The 21,419-nt window shown below is 39.5% G+C and overlaps 1 protein-coding gene across 2 annotated transcripts in view; it reads right to left on the bottom strand.

Moving 5' to 3' along the window:
• The window catches only part of MYO5B (myosin VB), a 131,473-nt gene that overhangs the window by 24,881 nt on the left and 85,173 nt on the right, over window positions 1–21,419 (bottom strand). For both annotated transcript variants that reach the window (XM_075268278.1, XM_075268285.1), the window contains exons 8-17: window positions 19,741–19,848; window positions 17,516–17,625; window positions 15,311–15,576; window positions 12,053–12,134; window positions 11,548–11,688; window positions 11,158–11,280; window positions 9,645–9,728; window positions 9,316–9,459; window positions 9,101–9,198; window positions 1,811–1,897 (exon numbers count right to left, since the gene is read on the bottom strand). In XM_075268278.1, the coding sequence (XP_075124379.1) occupies window positions 1,811–1,897; window positions 9,101–9,198; window positions 9,316–9,459; window positions 9,645–9,728; window positions 11,158–11,280; window positions 11,548–11,688; window positions 12,053–12,134; window positions 15,311–15,576; window positions 17,516–17,625; window positions 19,741–19,848 (1,243 nt within the window). The remainder of the gene's footprint in view (window positions 1–1,810; window positions 1,898–9,100; window positions 9,199–9,315; window positions 9,460–9,644; window positions 9,729–11,157; window positions 11,281–11,547; window positions 11,689–12,052; window positions 12,135–15,310; window positions 15,577–17,515; window positions 17,626–19,740; window positions 19,849–21,419) is intronic.

The raw sequence follows: 21,419 nt of genomic DNA, 5'->3' as shown, positions 1-21,419 counted from the left end.
TCTCTCCCCCTCCTCTGTCTCACAGTCCTGTGTCTGTCTGTAAGACAACTGGCTGCAGCAGGAGCTTCTCCCCCTGATAATAATGGAAGAGGTCAGGCTTATATCCCCAGCACTTGCTCTCTTACTCTTCTCCTTTCCTTTGGTCTTATTTAGGCTAGGTTTACATCTCCAAAAATCGGCAGAGAGAAAGGTCTCTCTGCTGGTTGTAGCAATAAAAACAATGGAGGACCCCATTATAGTCTATGGGGTCAGCAGGTAACCCCTTATTTTATCAGTCTGGCTCTTCGTTGTTTGGGTCCCCGGAGGACCTGAGTGACGGAGAACCAGGCCTTAGTCATATACAGCAATTAACCAGGAAGCTGAGATATAAGGTGCTGTTTGATGGGTCCGATTACGGGCGGCGTCTAATCTGGGGCAGGTGTGAACTTAGCCCAAGTCTAATAATCAGAAAACATAAATCAATATCTGGTTTTAATATAAAAAACCCAAAATCCAACAAAAACAGCTCCTTATATCTCAGTTTCCGGGTCTAGGACTTTCCTACGACATTGGGGACGTGTGATGTTGATTGAAATTTTTTCGGTTTTGAGTGTAGATTTGATGGTGCTTATTATTCTTGGTGCATATTTATTGGGTATAATATAAGCGTTGGCTTCACCTGCCCCATAGTGTTACTGCCTGAAACAAAAGGACAATAAAGCTCAGCAAATGTTCAGTAGTCACAGGCAATTAGAGACAAAACGACTTGTCCTCATTTCGACTTGGCGGAACAGAATATTAGGAGATGCTGGAAAAGTCTGGAACGAGGTCTCCTATATGAAATGTCTGACAGAAAAAAAATCGCAAACCCTAACTAATGCAGATAAGACATCCCGCGCCCCTGACAACCTGCTGCAACGTCGTGTGAGATGGTCAAAAGATGTCAGGAATGTTTATGTAAGGAATAAGAGCGATTGCTGCCGACCAGCTAACTGCTACAAGAGGCAGAAACGGTACAGTGCAAAAATAGGATAAAATTACGGATATCCTTTACGCCAGTCTCATGGCCATAGGCAGAAATAGTCTGTCATTGGGGTCTCCTGACAGTGGAGAGGCTAAATACACTAGGCACCAAAACAAACTGAACTTGTTACTCAGGAATGGTGAGGACGAGAGAGAGAAAATTCCAACTGTGCTGGAATCAGTGGAGACCTATTATTAGATGCCAAGAACTAGAATTGATGGAGGTGGTGAAAGATTAAGATTTAAGGTCTGGCCACAGTATTTCTATTGGGTTGAGATCTGGACTGTGACATTAAAATACTGCGATTCTTTTCTTTTTCAGCCATTCTGTTGTATATTTGCTGCTGTGCTTGGGATCATGGGTAGCAAAAATTGTGTGTCTGCGATCATTGCTGATATCTTTCTTTCTTAGCATTGTCTTAACACACTCCTGAATGCTCAGGACCAGCAAACTGCCAAAACTCCTGCTTTTATAGAGAGGGTCACATACTAACCAGTGTCAGTTTGACCAATGGATCCCCCCATAATCCCAATACAGAACTCCAGACCCCTTCCCCAACCACAACACTGTAGCTAAGATGCAATATGATGCAGATATTCACAGTAACATCCTAACAAGACTCCTATGAGAAACTGAGAGTCCTGATAACCCCGCCCACATAGGATGATTGACAGTCTTCTCTCTCTAGCCACCGACACAGGGAAAGCTGTCAATCAGATTAGATATCTGGTGCTATACAAGTATCTAAGCGTCATACACAATAATAACAGAAGTGATAATGGCCCCAAGGCAGGATGAGCCCCATACCTAGACGGGTAGCCTGCGGCACTGATCCTGATGGTCTCCAGGACGCCGCACGCTCTCAGCTGCTGCACGGCTCTTTTTGGATCGAAGCTGTAAAACAATAAATACTGGATTGAATACAACGCTCACAAAGCCATCTCTACATCATGTCACTCGCAGTCACTCGCTCAATACAGACATCACAGATATTACTGAGATTCAATTATCACCATTTCTGGCATGAAATGAAAACAATGATTTTCTATGAAGCAAATTAATTATTGTTTTACATAATTTGTGCATTAGAACAAAGCAAACGCCTCGGCTCCAGCTGTCAGTCATCTGCCAGTATTATATGTCCTAACCAGCACATTCTCATCAGAAATCACTAGCAGAAGAGGAAGGAAGAGACAACAACCCGTATTATATATCATATTGTATAAGGAAATCAGATGAATGGAAAGTAAGTTTAATTAACGATTTCTGTAAGTTTTTATAAAAGATTCATGGGATTTAACACTAAGACATACTAAACTGTTGTCTACCTCAAGATTATGCATAAAAACATTAACTACTATAATGTACGAGAATATAACTACTATAATACTGCCTCCTATGTACAAGAATATAACTACTATAATACTGCTCCTATGTACAAGAATATAACTACTATAATACTGCTCCTATGTACAAGAATATAACTACTATAATACTGCTCCTATGAACAAGAATATAACTACTATAATACTGCCCCCTATATACAAGAATATATAACTACTATAATACTACCTCCTATGTACAAGAATATAACTACTATAATACTGCTCCTATGTACAAGAATATAACTACTATAATACTGCCCCTATGTACAAGAATATAACTGCTATAATACTGCTCCTATGTACAAGAATATAACTACTATAATACTGCTCCTATGTACAAGAATATAACTACTATAATACTGCTCCTATATACAAGAATATAACTACTATAATACTACTCCTATGTACAAGAATATAACTACTATAATACTGCTCCTATGTACAAGAATATAACTACTATAATACTGCTCCTATGTACAAGAATATAACTACTATAATACTGCTCCTATGTACAAAAATATAACTACTATAATACTGCTCCTATGTACTAGAATATAACTACTATAATACTACTATGTACAAGAATATAACTACTATAATACTGCTCCTATGTACAAGAATATAACTACTATAATACTACTCCTATGTACAAGAATATAACTACTATAATACTGCTCCTATGTACAAGAATATAACTACTATAATACTGCTCCTATGTACTAGAATATAACTACTATAATACTACCTCCTATGTACAAGAATATAACTACTATAATACTACTCCTATGTACAAGAATATAACTATTATAATACTACTATGTACAAGAATATAACTACTATAATACTGCTCCTATGTACAAGAATATAACTACTATAATACTACTCCTATGTACAAGAATATAACTACTATAATACTACCTCCTATGTACAAGAATATAACTACTATAATACTACTCCTATGTACAAGAATATAACTACTATAATACTTCTCCTATGTACAAGAATATAACTACTATAATACTGCTCCTATGTACTAGAATATAACTACTATAATACTACCTCCTATGTACAAGAATATAACTACTATAATACTGCTCCTATGTACAAGAATATAACTACTATAATACTCCTATGTACAAGAATATAACTACTATAATACTGCTCCTATGTACAAGAATATAACTACTATAATACTACTCCTATGTACAAGAATATAACTACTATAATACTGCTCCTATGTACAAGAATATAACTACTATAATACTTCTCCTATGTACAAGAATATAACTACTATAATACTACCTCCTATGTACAAGAATATAACTACTATAATACTGCTCCTATGTACAAGAATATAACTACTATAATACTGCTCCTATGTACAAGAATATAACTACTATAATACTACCTCCTATGTACAAGAATATAACTACTATAATACTGCTCCTATGTACAAGAATATAACTACTATAATACTGCTCCTATGTACAAGAATATAACTACTATAATACTGCTCCTATGTACAAGAATATAACTACTATAATACTGCTCCTATGTACAAGAATATAACTACTATAATACTGCCTCCTATGTACAAGAATATAACTACTATAATACTGCTCCTATGTACAAGAATATAACTACTATAATACTGCTCCTATGTACAAGAATATAACTACTATAATACTGCTCCTATGTACAAGAATATAACTACTATAATACTGCTCCTATGTACAAGAATATAACTACTATAATACTTCTCCTATGTACAAGAATATAACTACTATAATACTGCTCCTATGTACAAGAATATAACTACTATAATACTTCTCCTATGTACAAGAATATAACTACTATAATACTGCTCCTATGTACAAGAATATAACTACTATAATACTGCTCCTATGTACATGAATATAACTACTATAATACTGCTCCTATATACAAGAATATAACTACTATAATACTGCTCCTATGTACAAGAATATAACTACTATAATACTGCTCCTATGTACAAGAATATAACTACTATAATACTGCTCCTATGTACAAGAATATAACTACTATAATACTGCTCCTATGTACAAAAATATAACTACTATAATACTGCTCCTATGTACTAGAATATAACTACTATAATACTACTATGTACAAGAATATAACTACTATAATACTGCTCCTATGTACAAGAATATAACTACTATAATACTACTCCTATGTACAAGAATATAACTACTATAATACTGCTCCTATGTACTAGAATATAACTACTATATTACTACCTCCTATGTACAAGAATATAACTACTATAATACTGCTCCTATGTACAAGAATATAACTACTATAATACTACTCCTATGTACAAGAATATAACTACTATAATACTTCTCCTATGTACAAGAATATAACTACTATAATACTGCTCCTATGTACTAGAATATAACTACTATAATACTACCTCCTATGTACAAGAATATAACTACTATAATACTGCTCCTATGTACAAGAATATAACTACTATAATACTGCTCCTATGTACAAGAATATAACTACTATAATACTGCTCCTATGTACAAGAATATAACTACTATAATACTGCTCCTATGTACAAAAATATAACTACTATAATACTGCTCCTATGTACTAGAATATAACTACTATAATACTACTATGTACAAGAATATAACTACTATAATACTGCTCCTATGTACAAGAATATAACTACTATAATACTACTCCTATGTACAAGAATATAACTACTATAATACTGCTCCTATGTACTAGAATATAACTACTATAATACTACCTCCTATGTACTAGAATATAACTACTATAATACTACCTCCTATGTACAAGAATATAACTACTATAATACTGCTCCTATGTACAAGAATATAACTACTATAATACTCCTATGTACAAGAATATAACTACTATAATACTGCTCCTATGTACAAGAATATAACTACTATAATACTGCCCCTATGTACAAGAATATAACTACTATAATACTGCTCCTATGTACAAGAATATAACTACTATAATACTGCTCCTATGTACAAGAATATAACTACTATAATACTACTCCTATGTACAAGAATATAACTACTATAATACTGCTCCTATGTACAAGAATATAACTACTATAATACTGCTCCTATGTACAAGAATATAACTACTATAATACTGCTCCTATGTACAAGAATATAACTACTATAATACTGCTCCTATGTACAAGAATATAACTACTATAATACTACCCCTATGTACAAGAATATAACTACTATAATACTGCTCCTATGTACAAGAATATAACTACTATAATACTGCCCCCATGTACAAGAATATAATTACTATAATACTACTCCTATGTACAAGAATATAACTACTATAATACTGCTCCTATGTACAAGAATATAACTACTATAATACTGCCCCCTATGTACAATAATATAACTGCATAGTACTGCACTTTTTAGTACATTGTACAGCTCCCAGTTTCTTTGTATTGAATGTCGTTGATGCCAACAGCTATGTCAGGAAAAAAGCAAACTGTGAAATTTTGCATCTGTTTCTCTTCCTAATTTTCCCGTCTTTCGGTGAATGTTTCCGTCCTTATGGATCTTTACAAACAATGAGACAGAATCCAATAGACCCATCTGTGTTCGGATATGTTTATGTCCCGCTCAGATACCGCGGCTCCCTTTAATGCCAGCTGCTCTTTTCCAGTCTCCATAGACCAGCCAGATTTAATGAACTTGTGTATAAATACAGCAGAGCTGAGTTTGTCATCCCGTAGCCTATGGTGTATGCCATGTTATTTTTGATAGGAACACAATGTGAGAACTGAGAAGTTAGCTCTGCTAAATCTTAATGGTCAGCTATCTAAAGCCTGATAAAATTACAATACAGCCCCGACCACCTGACTACGTTGTAATAACCAGATATACCACCTGGTCAAGAGTGGCGCTGTTTCATTAAAAGGCATAGGGGGCATGGCTACCGACCTGACCTTTACCTAACATTACAAAATGATTGCTAGCTTCTGTGACAAGCGGGGGCTTACCTTCATGTCTGGAGGGTTGAGGGCAGGCCGTGTGAAACCGATAATAACAGGTTCCCAGGCTCTACAGCCCAAATACCCAGCTCTGCCTAGATATACTTACACATGGACAATAGGCAGAGAGGCCGACAATGAGCCGACTGTCCCTTCCTGCATCTCATTACTTGTGCCCAGCTCAGGTGGCCGCACCAGCTGGGTCTGAATAGTGACAAAGCCAACATAGCAGAGCTGAGTTTGTCGCTTCCATTGTTAGGGTTAAGATGAAGATTGGTATAGAATTGCTGGATTTCATCTGGAGTATGATGCACCAAATCTATGCGTCTTCACATCATGTTGTGCTCTATTTTATATGGGGGGGGAGGGGCTATATGTGTGTGTGTGTGTGTGTGGGGGGCTATATGTCCGGGGACCGGCTGAGGGTTATAGTGGTATATACAGAAGGCCACGATTTATCTGCCTGTACAGAAGATCTATGTACTTAGTCCTCAGTGTTACCAGGATGATTCAGAGCAGAGCACACTGGAGGCCATAAATCTGTCTGCAGGATCCCGCTATCTGACAATATAAGATGTCTGCTCCGTACACACACAAAGAGAGACGGAAGGATAACAGAGACACAGAGACTAGAGGACTGATTCACTATACTATGGACAATATGAGAAATACAGGAAAGGTTATATAATGTACAGAGTGACTGCACCAGCAGAATAGTGAGCGCAGCTCTGGAGTATAATACAGGATGTAACTCAGGATCAGTACAGGATAAGTAATGTATGTACACAGTGACTGTACCAGCAGAATAGTGAGTGCAGCTCTGGAGTATAATACAGGATGTAACTCAGGATCAGTACAGGATAAGTAATGTAATGTATGTACACAGTGACTGTACCAGCAGAATAGTGAGCGCAGCTCTGGGGTATAATACAGGATGTAACTCAGGATCAGTACAGGATAAGTAATGTAATGTATGTACACAGTGACTGTACCAGCAGAATAGTGAGCGCAGCTCTGGAGTATAATACAGGATGTAACTCAGGATCAGTACAGGATAAGTAATGTAATGTATGTACACAGTGACTGTACCAGCAGAATAGTGAGCGCAGCTCTGGAGTATAATACAGGATGTAACTCAGGATCAGTACAGGATAAGTAATGTAATGTATGTACACAGTGACTGTACCAGCAGAATAGTGAGTGCAGCTCTGGAGTATAATACAGGATATAACTCAGGATCAGTACAGGATAAGTAATGTAATGTATGTACACAGTGACTGTACCAGCAGAATAGTGAGTGCAGCTCTGGAGTATAATACAGGATATAACTCAGGATCAGTACAGGATAAGTAATGTAATGTATGTACACAGTGACTGTACCAGCAGAATAGTGAGTGCAGCTCTGGAGTATAATACAGGATATAACTCAGGATCAGTACAGGATAAGTAATGTAATGTATGTACACAGTGACTGCACCAGCAGAATAGTGAGTGCAGCTCTGGAGTATAATACAGGATGTAACTCAGGATCAGTACAGGATAAGTAATGTAATGTATGTACACAGTGACTGTACCAGCAGAATAGTGAGCGCAGCTCTGGAGTATAATACAGGATGTAACTCAGGATCAGTACAGGATAAGTAATGTAATGTATGTACACAGTGACTGTACCAGCAGAATAGTGAGCGCAGCTCTGGAGTATAATACAGGATGTAACTCAGGATCAGTACAGGATAAGTAATGTAATGTATGTACACAGTGACTGTACCAGCAGAATAGTGAGCACAGCTCTGGAGTATAATACAGGATATAACTCAGGATCAGTACAGGACAAGTAATGTAATGTATGTACACAGTGACTGTACCAGCAGAATAGTGAGTGCAGCTCTGGAGTATAATACAGGATGTAACTCAGGATCAGTACAGGATAAGTAATGTAATGTATGTACACAGTGACTGTACCAGCAGAATAGTGAGCACAGCTCTGGAGTATAATACAGGATATAACTCAGGATCAGTACAGGACAAGTAATGTAATGTATGTACACAGTGACTGTACCAGCAGAATAGTGAGTGCAGCTCTGGAGTATAATACAGGATGTAACTCAGGATCAGTACAGGATAAGTAATGTAATGTATGTACACAGTGACTGCACCAGCAGAATAGTGAGCGCAGCTCTGGAGTATAATACAGGATGTAACTCAGGATCAGTACAGGATAAGTAATGTAATGTATGTACACAGTGACTGCACCAGCAGAATAGTGAGTGCAGCTCTGGAGTATAATACAGGATGTAACTCAGGATCAGTACAGGATAAGTAATGTAATGTATGTACACAGTGACTGTACCAGCAGAATAGTGAGTGCAGCTCTGGAGTATAATACAGGATGTAACTCAGGATCAGTACAGGATAAGTAATGTAATGTATGTACACAGTGACTGTACCAGCAGAATAGTGAGTGCAGCTCTGGAGTATAATACAGGATGTAACTCAGGATCAGTACAGGATAAGTAATGTAATGTATGTACACAGTGACTGCACCAGCAGAATAGTGAGCGCAGCTCTGGAGTATAATACAGGATGTAACTGTTTATTTTGGTGTCTATTCAGTTATATTAGCACATCCCACATAAAATGATTTACCCCTCTTACCTGAACGCCAGCTTCTCATCATTGGGTTTGATGCAGCGCACGTAATGAGGTGTCGTTGCATTTAAAGTTTCCATCAGCAAATGGAGCGAGTTACGAAACTAAAAAAAAAATTATAAATGATTATTTTGAAAAATGAAAATTTTAGATCCATGGACCTCAATTCTGTATAATGTAACAACCTTATATCCCAGAGTTGTAGACATGGTGATAGTTACCTGATGTCCCACAGTTTTCTTATGTTCTTTATTGGCATTTTTAATGGTTGGCTTTGCAGGTCTGACGTTAATTTTGGATTTTCCACTTGGGGTCGGAGGGACAGGATCCTTGTCATCTTGGAACAGGTCAGCGACCAGTTGATACTGTTAGAGGAATACACAAAGGCTCAATACATCTGTTTATAAAGGAGTTTTCTGTATACATCCAAAGGATACATTAAAAAAACCTGTACAACGCTTGGGGTATGTCCACACAATGAAATTTGGAGAGGAATTGAGATGGTCTTTCAACTTGGATTCCTCTCCAACTATGCGGGGAAATCTCTTACCTTACTGGCTTTTAGGATATTAATCTGCTCTTCGTACACTGTATCCCGATTTTTCTCCAAGAATCCATCACATTGGTATTCAACCTATATAAGATATACACGTATGAGTAGTATCCGTGTACGGTATTGTCACATATATGATCTGCCAAGGCCGGAAGGGCCCCATCACATCCCACACGCCCTTCTTGAACGTTAAGAACCTGATCCCATATTTTCAGGATTCCAAGGGCGACATAGGTTCCAATATACCGCCATCATACGTAGAAAGTAAAAGAAATTCACATATTTGTTACATTTCCAGAGGATATGAAGCCTCTATGTGGTCACTTAGATCCGAAAATAAAATTCGTCCCCCTTCCTTCCATTTTTAAAGGTCAGTTTGCCTAAAGCGCTCGATATTCAATATCGTTTGTTGGATGACTTTTTGCGGAAAAGCTGAAATGTTGTCTGTGACCTTCTGAATGTACAAAGTCAGATGGCGGCCATGAGCCGGCGCCGCGGGGAGACCTGACAGGGCGGATTGTAGAAATATATCCAAATAGAATTATAGGAACGTATCCAAGATATAGACCCGGAAACCGCCGCTATGTGTAGTGAGCAAGCGCAGAACGCAACGTGTAATGTACTTGAGGTCCTCATGGACTGTATGATGTCATCAGAGACTGACGTATATAACCGCGCAAATGTGGGTCGATATCAGATCCATGATGAGAGTCGATCATGATATATGCGGGGAAATTGTGCGGCGTATTCTACACCCGAGCGGTTTCTACTCGGGTTCACTGAATTGCAATGGCTGAAACCCAAAACGGACACGCTGTGGATTTACGTCCTCATGCACATGGCTATAGTAATTTTGCTGCGGCTAACGTCATCACACACTTTGGGGTCCATCGCAGACTGACCGCACTCCACCGATTATCTCACTATTATTTTTTTTGTGATAGCACCCCTTACAAAGATGTACAAGTGTATTGTCAGGTAGACGATCCTCTGCCCTGCATAGGCATACATTTTAAATAACATCACCACCAGCCACCACTAGAGGGAGCTTAATGTATACACAGAACTGAACATAATAACATAGTATGCAGCAAGCTCCCTCTAGTGGTGGCTGAAGGTAGTCAAAATACTTCCTTTTTGTGGACAGGTCAGCTTTAATAAATACTCCCCCAGGAAATAATTCTGGAACATCTTGTGCTGTTCCTCCAAGAAATTATGAGCATATTGACAACTGGGTGCTACCATTGTGAAAGGGGTGTGTCCTAGCACTGCAGACCTGATTGGACAGTGTCTGAGTGTGCAGTAACAGACCACCAAGTGGTGACACCCACTGGTCACTTTAATCATATAATTCCAGGAGGAATAACAGAGGAACATTACAAGGATACATGAAGAAATGTATCTGTGCAGAATTTAGGAACTAAAAAAAAAATAAAAAAAAAAAAAAAAAAATCAACAGACTTCTACAAGGTGGATCCACAATGTCGGCACTAAACCGCATATCACTTACCTTGTCAGCAAAGTGGACGACAATGAAGGAGGTATTAGACATGCGAGGCTTCTTGAAGTGCTGGCTGCTGCCGTGACGGTCGTACAGCTTCTGGGCCCAGTTCTGGTCTGTGCCTTTGGGGACCTAAAAACAAACACCATAAGATCATAATGTTGCACTGAATGCTGCTGTACATCCACCCAAAGTCACACAACGCACTATTCAGTTTGTCATATTCACCTGAACTATGGATTTATTACACTTTATTCATTTAGTTACATTTAGTTAGGCTAGTACAGGATCCTCAGGGGCGGGGCATGCCACAAGAATTCCCAGCACACCAATGAGGGAAGCCCTATGTCATGCCCCGCCCACCAGGACCTTTCCCTAAGCATACAGTGGAGGACTCACCTTACACTCCTCATCCAGAAGGTCCAGAATTCCAAGCTTGGCCTCGATCAAGTCAATGCAGGGCTGATTATCATAGAAATCAATGAGGGTCCATGGGATTTGTTCTTTCATATACTCCTCCTGCTCCAGTTTAAACACATGCTGCAAGGAAAAGATCGATATTTACCCATATGACAGATGAGTTATCAATAGAAGTCCTGAAAACCCCCTTTAAGAAAAGCGCCTGTATTATGCCATAAAACAAAAATTCTAATAGATTTGTTCCTAGAACTCTGCATAGCTCTATTCCTCTGTTATTCCTCCTGGCAATGTACAAACAAACTGGCAATTGCATTACCTCTTGTCTATGTGCCATGTCTCTACAATGTCTGACTCTGCGTAGAGACATGTCACCATGTCAGGAGGTAATTGATCTATACATTTTCAGGAGGAGTAACAGAGGGGCAACACAAAGAAGAGACGCTCCAGAATTGTTATTTTCACAGGCTTGGTTTGGCCGACGTACCGAGTTGAACTGCTGCTGAAGCTTCTCATTGGCGTAGTTGATGCAGAACTGCTCGAAGCTGTTTATTTCGAAGGTTTCGAACCTGCAGATAAAATGATGGAGAATCAATTCAGACGTATCTACATCTGGGAAAGCTGGATGGAAACAAACGGTGAGGCACTACAATTTATATAGGGGTTGTAAGCTTTTCCAGACTCCTGATACAACAATATGACAAAGAAGTTGTACCACTGCATAAGTAGGCAGTTTTGCCTTTCAGGGGCCTGTGAAAGCTGGATGATGAAGCTATAATAAGACAGCTTTAGGATAGATATCATGTGCTGGATTGTTGAGGGGTGACATGTTGTAGATTTGTTGTGAGACTTGAAGAATTCCATGTCATCTTGGAGGAAGCAGACAGGCTAATAACACTGAATCATCAGCAAAGTGACAAGTGTGTACTGGACGGGTCGAGGCCGCAACGACTGGGAAGTGAGTTATAGATCATATTCCGCAACTCCGAACTGTCAAGGAAAAGCAATGGAGCCAACAGCGATAAATGCAGGAGAAATGGAGGGGACCCGACAACCAATCAGGTCGCCCACACTGGACAACACCCCTATTGTTTTATTCATGTCACTCAGCTTTCCAAATGCCCTGACCTATAGTTCTTGACACAAGGGTTTCAAGTATTAAGTTTTAAAGTGTGCCCCCGATGATAAATGAGTAGTACAGGTCAATATAAGAAACTATGTGATATATCTTATTAAAGAAACCTGTTTCCTTCTCCACTGACATTTTACATAGAGGTCTATGGAGAAGAGACACAAATAACCGCAGCTGCTACAATCTGCTTCTATGTCAGTGAGTTCTTTAGCAGTACTGTATCTTTAAGTCAAGGCTCTACCACTGCATAGAACGAGGCAATAAATCAATAACTGCCTCCCCTTCCCTCTCCATAGACTTCTGTATGCGAGGCTAAAAAATATAAGGAGAAAGAGGCATTCTAAAAAGTGGAAAAGGAAACAGATTTCTTTAATAAGATATATTACAAAGTTTCTCAATCACCCGTACTGTTCATTTAATAAAAGAGGTTTTATAATTGGAGGCTCACGTTAAGTCAATAAACCTTAAAGGGGTCCTCTAGGCAGTCTTTGTAGATGATGTCCCTAGGACTTATGAGCTGGTTCAAAAATTGGGTCACATGATCAGAACCAACCCTAACCACCCAATGGTAAAGCCAGCACCACAGTACACCTAACTACAGGGAGAGGAGTCAGAGTGGCCCGGGGGCGATTATCGATTCTACAACTTTCTAATATACTTTGTGTTTCAGATTTTCACCATTCCCAAGATCTCTGCTTGCAGTCAGTGAATAAAAAGACTGTTGACCACATTCAGAGACTGTAACCCTGCACCAGTCCTGCTCCCTGTTGTATCCAGTCTAGACAATGCTCTGTGAGCTCAACACATCAGTTGAATACATCTCCTTGCTACAATGTATCAATCTGCAGTCCCAGCTGCTGAGCTCACAGAGCATTGCCTAGGCCCGATACAATAGCATCAGCTGGTAGAAGGACTGGCTACATACAGGGTTCGTACCCAGGGGTGTCTTCATCCACCGACATCAATCAGAAATCTTGACAATATTAAGAAATAGAAAGACAAACTGATCTCTCGTCCTCCTGCACTCCGTGGCCCGGTAGCGCTCCAGCTGAGCATTATGAAGCGTATAAATCATGTATAATGCTCTCGCTCCCTTGTGGCGAAATCGTAAGCAGCTTTAACTTTAGTCCTCGTTTTTAAAACAACAAAAAAAAGTTTTAATTGTGTGAAATGAGCTCAGGCGATGTCCGCGCTCCGCGCCGGAGATACTAATTGTCCTATTATAAGTGAGAGGAAAGCGTCCATTCATCTGTTCCGAGACTTGGGGATCTCGAAGGACAATTAAGGAGACGCAGTGCGCCTGTCAGAGGCTTCTCGGAGCCGCGCCGCGCCATCCTACAGGAGATTTACATTAGCCGCTAATTTACAACCCGAAGCAACACAGCAGTGAAATAAACAATTATACCGCACCCCTACAAGACGCCATATATCATCGCATTACTGTGTACAAGAAGGCGCCAAGATGCTGCAAGATGGCAGAGGCCGCCATAACCTGGTTTTACACCATAAGGGTGCATTCACACGGAGTAACGTGCCGCGTGATGTGGCACGTATACGGCGTGTGAGATTTTGAGCGCCGTAACAGCTCCCATTGATTTCAATGGGAGCCTGGATCGTATACGCTGCGTTATTTTGCGGCCGCAAATTCACGGCCGCAAAATAACGTGGCATATACGATCCTAAATCCCATTGAACTCAATGGGAGCTGTTACGGCGCTCAAAATCTCACACGCCGTATACGTGCCACATCACGCGGCACGTTACTCCGTGTGAATGCACCCGAACCTCGACATTTCTTCTGAATAAGCAAGTATCCCATATTTTATACTTTAACCCCATCCCCTCTGGGGTTTGACCCCGGAAAGAGTATATAAACGTTTGCAACTATTTTGCTTTACTGCAATGCAAACGGTCTTGCACAAAACTGTGTACCGTTTTGTGTATGCAGCTCCTATGTAAACCTGTGCGTCTCAATGGTTACAGACTACAAAGAAACCCTATGTGTAGTCTGATCCTGCAGTCCTGTGTTACTCCCCTTTGTCTCATGGCTAGGGTTGAGAGATCGGATCCCAATCGGCGATTGAGCAAATTTTATGATCGGGATCAGCTGGAAAATGATCGGATTTTAAAATCTCAAGATCGGCTCAACCCTAAAATTGACTTTTCCCATAGAGAAGCATTGACCAGGGTTGAGCAATCGGGAAAGATCGGATCGGTGATCGAGCAAATTTCACGATCGGCTGGAAAATGATCGGAAATCGGATTTTAAAATGGATCTTGAAATCTCAAGATCGGCTCAACCCTAGTCATAACATACAGACAGTAGAGGAAGCAGCTGCAGGATCAGACTACACAGGGTTTGTTTGTAGTCTGTCACTATTGAGACACATAGGTCTGCATAGGAGCTGTCAACACAAAAATGTTGGATATTGTTACAGTCTCTGGATGTAAAGAAGAACATTCCAGAGATCTTGAAAATGTGGAGAAATAGAATCCCAAAGTGTATTACAAAGTTGCAAACCAACTAATTCTACAAATTCTACTAACGTTCCATGATATTGAAACTCAGTAACGTCTCCAGTTCCGGTTCACAGTTTGCAGCCGCTCCCTTACCCGTAGATGTCCAGCACGCCGATGAAGGAGTGCTGCTTGATGGTGGTGTGTAGAGCCTTGTTCACATGTTGCACTATCCAGTTGAATAACTGAGCGTAGATGTGCTTGGCCAGAGCGTTCCTCGCGTTGACAGCCTGTTGGTTGGACATGCTCTTCACGTAAGTCTCCGAGGTGGTGATGAGTTTTCGGTGGCAGAGCCAGTGCTCCATCTGGTCGTGCTCCACCCCCAGCAGTCTGCAGAAGTGGTTAAGAGGCTCGTCTCCTTTCTGGGGGAAGAGAAGAAATCGGGCACGTAAGGGACTGAGATATGGGACGTATGGAGGTCCCAAGTACCCCTTCATGAATGGCCCATTGCCGATCCAACTGGCTATCTACAATGATTGCATTGAATGGTGTGGCAATGGTTATGGGCGGTCACTGCTCCATTACATTTTAAGGGGGGACTGGGACCTCCTGGTCATGTGGGTCCCACTGCTTGGACCCCCACTGGTCAGATCTTTAGCCCTTATTCTATTAAAGGAGTTATCCAGCCCCAAAAGATCTTGTTATACTGTGACCTATCCGGATCCCGCACAGATCAGCTGCCACCAGCTATTTTGTTATAAAGAACCCTGGGATGATTATATCTGGGTATGCCACTAGGTGGCAGCATAGGATGTCCATCGCTGCTATACCGTCTCCTGTATACTTCCATCTATACAACAAGGGACCGGAGTGTCTACAAGTCATCGGAACTGCGGCAATTCATCGACCGACTCCGACAGGTCAATCCTGTGATGTCTACAGCTTGTCAGATGGATGTGATGTGGAGCCATTCATGAATTAACTTACGTGTATCTGCATCAATGTACGTACCGCAGGCGGGAGACAATACGCTGCTTTATATGGGCTATACGTCTTTTTATACATGACTTGGGTATTTTATGTGTTGATGCCCAAAACAGGGTCTCTGCTAAAAATATCTGCAACGCTCCTCATGTACCATTCTCCTTGACGTCCTTTACCAAATGTTGGCAAGTACGTGTTACTATTAAGCATCATACAGTGCTAATATTGTGCACTGTATGGCACTATTATTATTAAGGACTTTGCGGCACTATTATTTAGATACTGTACTGTACTATTTTTTGGACACTTATTACTAAGCATTGTGTGGTACTATTATTTAGACAATGTATAGCACTAATATTTTTAAGCATTGCGTGGCACTATTGTTTGGACACTGTATTGCACTATTATTTAGACACTGTTAATATTAAGGATTGCGCGACACTGCTATATAGACACTATATGGCACTTTTATTAACCATTGAGAGGCAATTTTACGTAGACACCATATGGCGCTATTATTTGGATACTGTACAGCACTATTATTACTAAGGTTTGCGAGGTACGATTATTTAGACACTGTATAGCCATATTATTTTTAAGTATTGTGTGTCACTATTATTTAGACACCGTACTGCAGTATTATTTGGACACTGTATGGCACAGTTATTATTAAGCACTGTGTGGTACTATTATTTAGACACTGTATAGCACTAAAATTTTTAAGCATTGTATGGCACTATTATTTGGACACATGTATTTCACTATTATTTATTACACTGTATGGCACTATTATTATTAAGGATTGTGCAACACTACTATATAGACACTGTATGGCACTTTTATTAACCATTGAGAAGCACTATTACATAGAAACCGTATGGTGCTATTATTTGGCACTGTTATTATTATGCATTGTGGCACTATTATTTGGACACTGTATGGCAATATTAGAATGACGCTTTATGGTAATATTACTAACCTTAGTACATAGATGGTGTTGAGAAAAGGTATCTAATGTTCAGCACCATAGATGTGAGCAGCATGTGTTAAATGTAACATCAGCTATATAATGGCGCCATTATTTAGAGGCTATTATTCCACATTATATGGCGCCATTGTTTAAACATTACATGCCACTGTTATTACTGCACATTATACATAACTATTATACACAATATTATCTGCATAGTGTATAGCGGTGTTATAAGAGTCATTTTTCTACGAGTGTTTCACAGATCACGATCGATCCCTGATTTTCACTGTGTTATAAACGCTCCCCTTACCTTCTGTTCATTACATAAGTACATGCTATACGGCTCCTATATATAAGCACCAATTCCCTAAAAGAAGCTGATAATGCTATAGATTTCTTACCGAAATGCTGCTGGATTCGCCGTCCCGCTCTGAGATGATCTCTATGTTCCCCAAGTGTAAAATGGAAGCGATGATCTTAAAGATACTCATCTGATGGGACTCCTTTACTCCTGGTAAGACACAAACACGACAAGGTCATGACATTGCACAGAAGGGGAGACGATACAGGTGCGGTCATAGACGTGAGGGTGTCATTTTATTATAACTATACCCCCCTTATACTCATCCACATCAATACCTGCCCTTCCCTCCAGTATAGATCACCATTACAACCTGAAGAACCGGAGACTGTGCCGAAAATATCTGAGTGCGACCAATGTGTTCTGGCTCAAGCGCTCAGTGTCAGACGCCCGCAGCGTTTTGACATAAATGCATCTCTGCTCCAGCCGCCCATCTGTTCTGTAATTTCTGTCTCATAAATACCCTATGGCTTGTGGCGTCACGTGCCGCATAGATACAAGGTGACAGGGTCATTTAAGAAGTGACATGTGAGAACACCCAGGACATAACGCGAACCCAAATCTACATAAAAAGTTCAGCAATTTGTAAAAACTTCCAAGGTAAAGAGTATCAGTATGTATTGTGCTCTAGTCACCCCCAAAGCTGCATTTCAAAACTCTGAGTGGGAGGGGGAGGATATAAGATGTGACATCAGCGATGTAATGATGGCTCAGGGGTGTTATCTATAGAAGTATTATCTTCAATGGTAATCTTGCCTGTTATGTAAATGCAAAGAAAACTGCTACAGAGAAAACTCCTATACAATTTGCATGTAGCAGCCTATTATTAGGCTTAGTAGTCAGAGTGGAAATTGCAGGATATAATTTTTTTTTTTTTTAAATACAGTTAATATCATGCAAAACTCCTATTGTTTTGTGTATACAGCTCCTATGCAGACCTATGTGTTGCTCTGCTCCATCTGCCCCCTCCTCTGCTGACTGCAGGTTCAGACCACAAACACAGTGTTATGTAGTCTGTAACACTGGAGAAGCATTACATCTACATGGGAGCTGTATACACAGAACAACAGTAGATTTTGTATTCAGGACTACGTGCAAATTTGAGGGACAGGAGCAATAAAAAAATTAGTGCAAAAGTCTACACACCCTATAAGAAAGTAACACTAAAAAGCGAACCGAGGCGTGGATAGAAAGGAATAGGGCTGGCCGGGAGCAGAGAGAATATTGAGGAATTGATTATAACATAAGCTTCCATCCATGCAATGGCGTCTTCCATCATTGCTGACAGTTTCCAATCAGCACTCGGTGGTAATGCACAATGGTAAGATGAACGGTTTGCTGAACGTTGTGTAATTAACAGGCGGCATTATATTGTTATAAATTGTCTTAAGAAGAAAGATTATAGTCTACAGACGATAATGTAACAAACCGCAAGAGGAGAGCAATCAGCGACAAGTGCTACCCCCTCCTCCCCTGATCCTGTAGGGGACATGTAATATTACATGGCGGCAGGTCTAACGAATGGCTGACCATACAGAATGTCTCTCTTCCCCATACACATGCATGCTCGGCCGAGGAGTGCAGGTTTAGCAAATAGGGAAGGAGAGAATATGGCTACCAGACAATTTGACATTATACACATTAAAGGGTCATACAGACATATATTTAATTAAAGGGGTTTTTCTGGGATTTAATTACAATTACTATCCTTAGGACTGTTCATTCTGATACTTGGAACCCCCCTTGGATTCGGTCCCTGAGCGCCACTTCTGCTTCACAGGCCGTGTGATCGGTCACGTGGCCTGATTGCAGCTCAGTCACATTCAAGTGAATGGGGTTGAGCTGCTATACCTAGCCCAGCCACTACATAATGTATGGCGCTGTGCTTGGTAAGTAGTGTAGAGGCTGCAGCGATCGCATGATCACTATATCCTCTTCAAAACAGCTGATCGGCTGAGGTTCCAGGAATTAGCTGATCGGCTGAGGTTCCAGGAATTAGCTGATCGGCTGAGGTTCCAGGAATTAGACCCCGGCCGATCTTTGATGACTTATCCTAATAATAGGTTATCAATAATTTAGTCTAAAAAACCCCCTTTAAGAGACTTTTCTAATAACAAAAAAAAAAAAATTAGACGGCCTCTAATAAGTAACTATCACTGGGGTCTTTATCAATATTGTGGCTGAGATACATGGAAGGATTGGATACAGCTTGCCAAACGAGACTTGGGATCCACCTGTCAGAAGCCTTTGAGATACAATCCTTACCCACAAGTGTGAATGCTTGCCTGGTCTTCTCAAAGTCGTCCGCGTCATCCACCCCATCAATGACGGTGTCACCTCCCTGTGAGGTGTAAAAAAAATCTTCGGCTTGAGCTGAAGAACATAAAAAAAAAACAAGAGGCAAAGGATAAATGGCAGAAAGAGAATACGCAGCATAGTACATACCGCCATCCATTACTCTATCAGGTAATACCGCACAGAAGGAATATTTCATTGAAGGGATTTTGGATACTGGGTTTGAAATAATCCGCAAGACGAGAAGTTTCTAAGGGATCAATGAAAAACCAAAACACAACAAAATTTTCTAATTTATGTGGATGTCACCAATTGGAAAGTACAAGTGGCTCTCTCTATAAGTGGCCCTCTAGCCTTACCCGATAAAGTTTATAGGGAGTCTGTCAGGCTCACAACAATCCCCAAACCAAAAAAACAAAGTGCTAATTAGACACCATTACTGTGAGACAGACGGAGGCTGAAAAATATCAAACACAACCAAAGGGGCAGAACTGGGAGGCAAATCCAAAGGACTAGCAAAGTACTTGCAGTTGTCAGTTCTGGAAAATCAAGTCTATCCCAGTTGGACATGCAGTCTTGATTTATATATTCATAAAAACCTACTCCTATGTACTACTCCTATGTACAAGAATATAACTACTATAATACTGCTCCTATGTACAAGAATATAACTACTATAATACTGCTCCTATGTACAAGAATATAACTACTATAATACTGCCCCCTATGTACAAGAATATATAACTACTATAATACTACTCCTATGTACAAGAATATAACTACTATAATACTGCTCCTATGTACAAGAATATAACTACTATAATACTGCTCCTATGTACAAGAATATAACTACTATAATACTGCCCCCTATGTACAAGAATATATAACTACTATAATACTACTCCTATGTACAAGAATATAACTACTATAATACTGCTCCTATATACAAGAATATAACTACTATAATACTGCTCCTATGTACAAGAATATAACTACTATAATACTGCCCCCTATGTACAAGAATATAACTACTATAATACTGCTCCTATGTACAAGAATATAACTACTATAATACTGCTCCTATGTACAAGAATATAACTACTATAATACTGCCCCCTATGTACAAGAATATATAACTACTATAATACTACTCCTATGTACAAGAATATAACTACTATAATACTGCTCCTATATACAAGAATATAACTACTATAATACTGCTCCTATATACAAGAATATAACTACTATAATACTGCTCCTATGTACAAGAATATAACTACTATAATACTGCCCCCTATGTACAAGAATATATAACTACTATAATACTACTCCTATGTACAAGAATATAACTACTATAATACTGCTCCTATGTACAAGAATATAACTACTATAATACTGCCCCCTATGTACAAGAATATATAACTACTATAATACTACTCCTATGTACAAGAATATAACTACTATAATACTGCTCCTATGTACAAGAATATAACTACTATAATACTGCCCCCTATGTACAAGAATATAACTACTATAATACTGCTCCTATGTGCAAGAATATAACTACTATAATACTGCTCCTAAGTACAAGAATATAACTACTATAATACTGCTCCTATGTGCAAGAATATAACTACTATAATACTGCT

Source organism: Leptodactylus fuscus, chromosome 1, assembly GCF_031893055.1.
Source record: "Leptodactylus fuscus isolate aLepFus1 chromosome 1, aLepFus1.hap2, whole genome shotgun sequence".
Taxonomy (NCBI): domain Eukaryota; kingdom Metazoa; phylum Chordata; class Amphibia; order Anura; family Leptodactylidae; genus Leptodactylus; species Leptodactylus fuscus.
The sequence above is the reverse complement of the archived record's forward strand: the minus strand, read 5'-3'. Positions and strand labels throughout refer to the sequence as shown.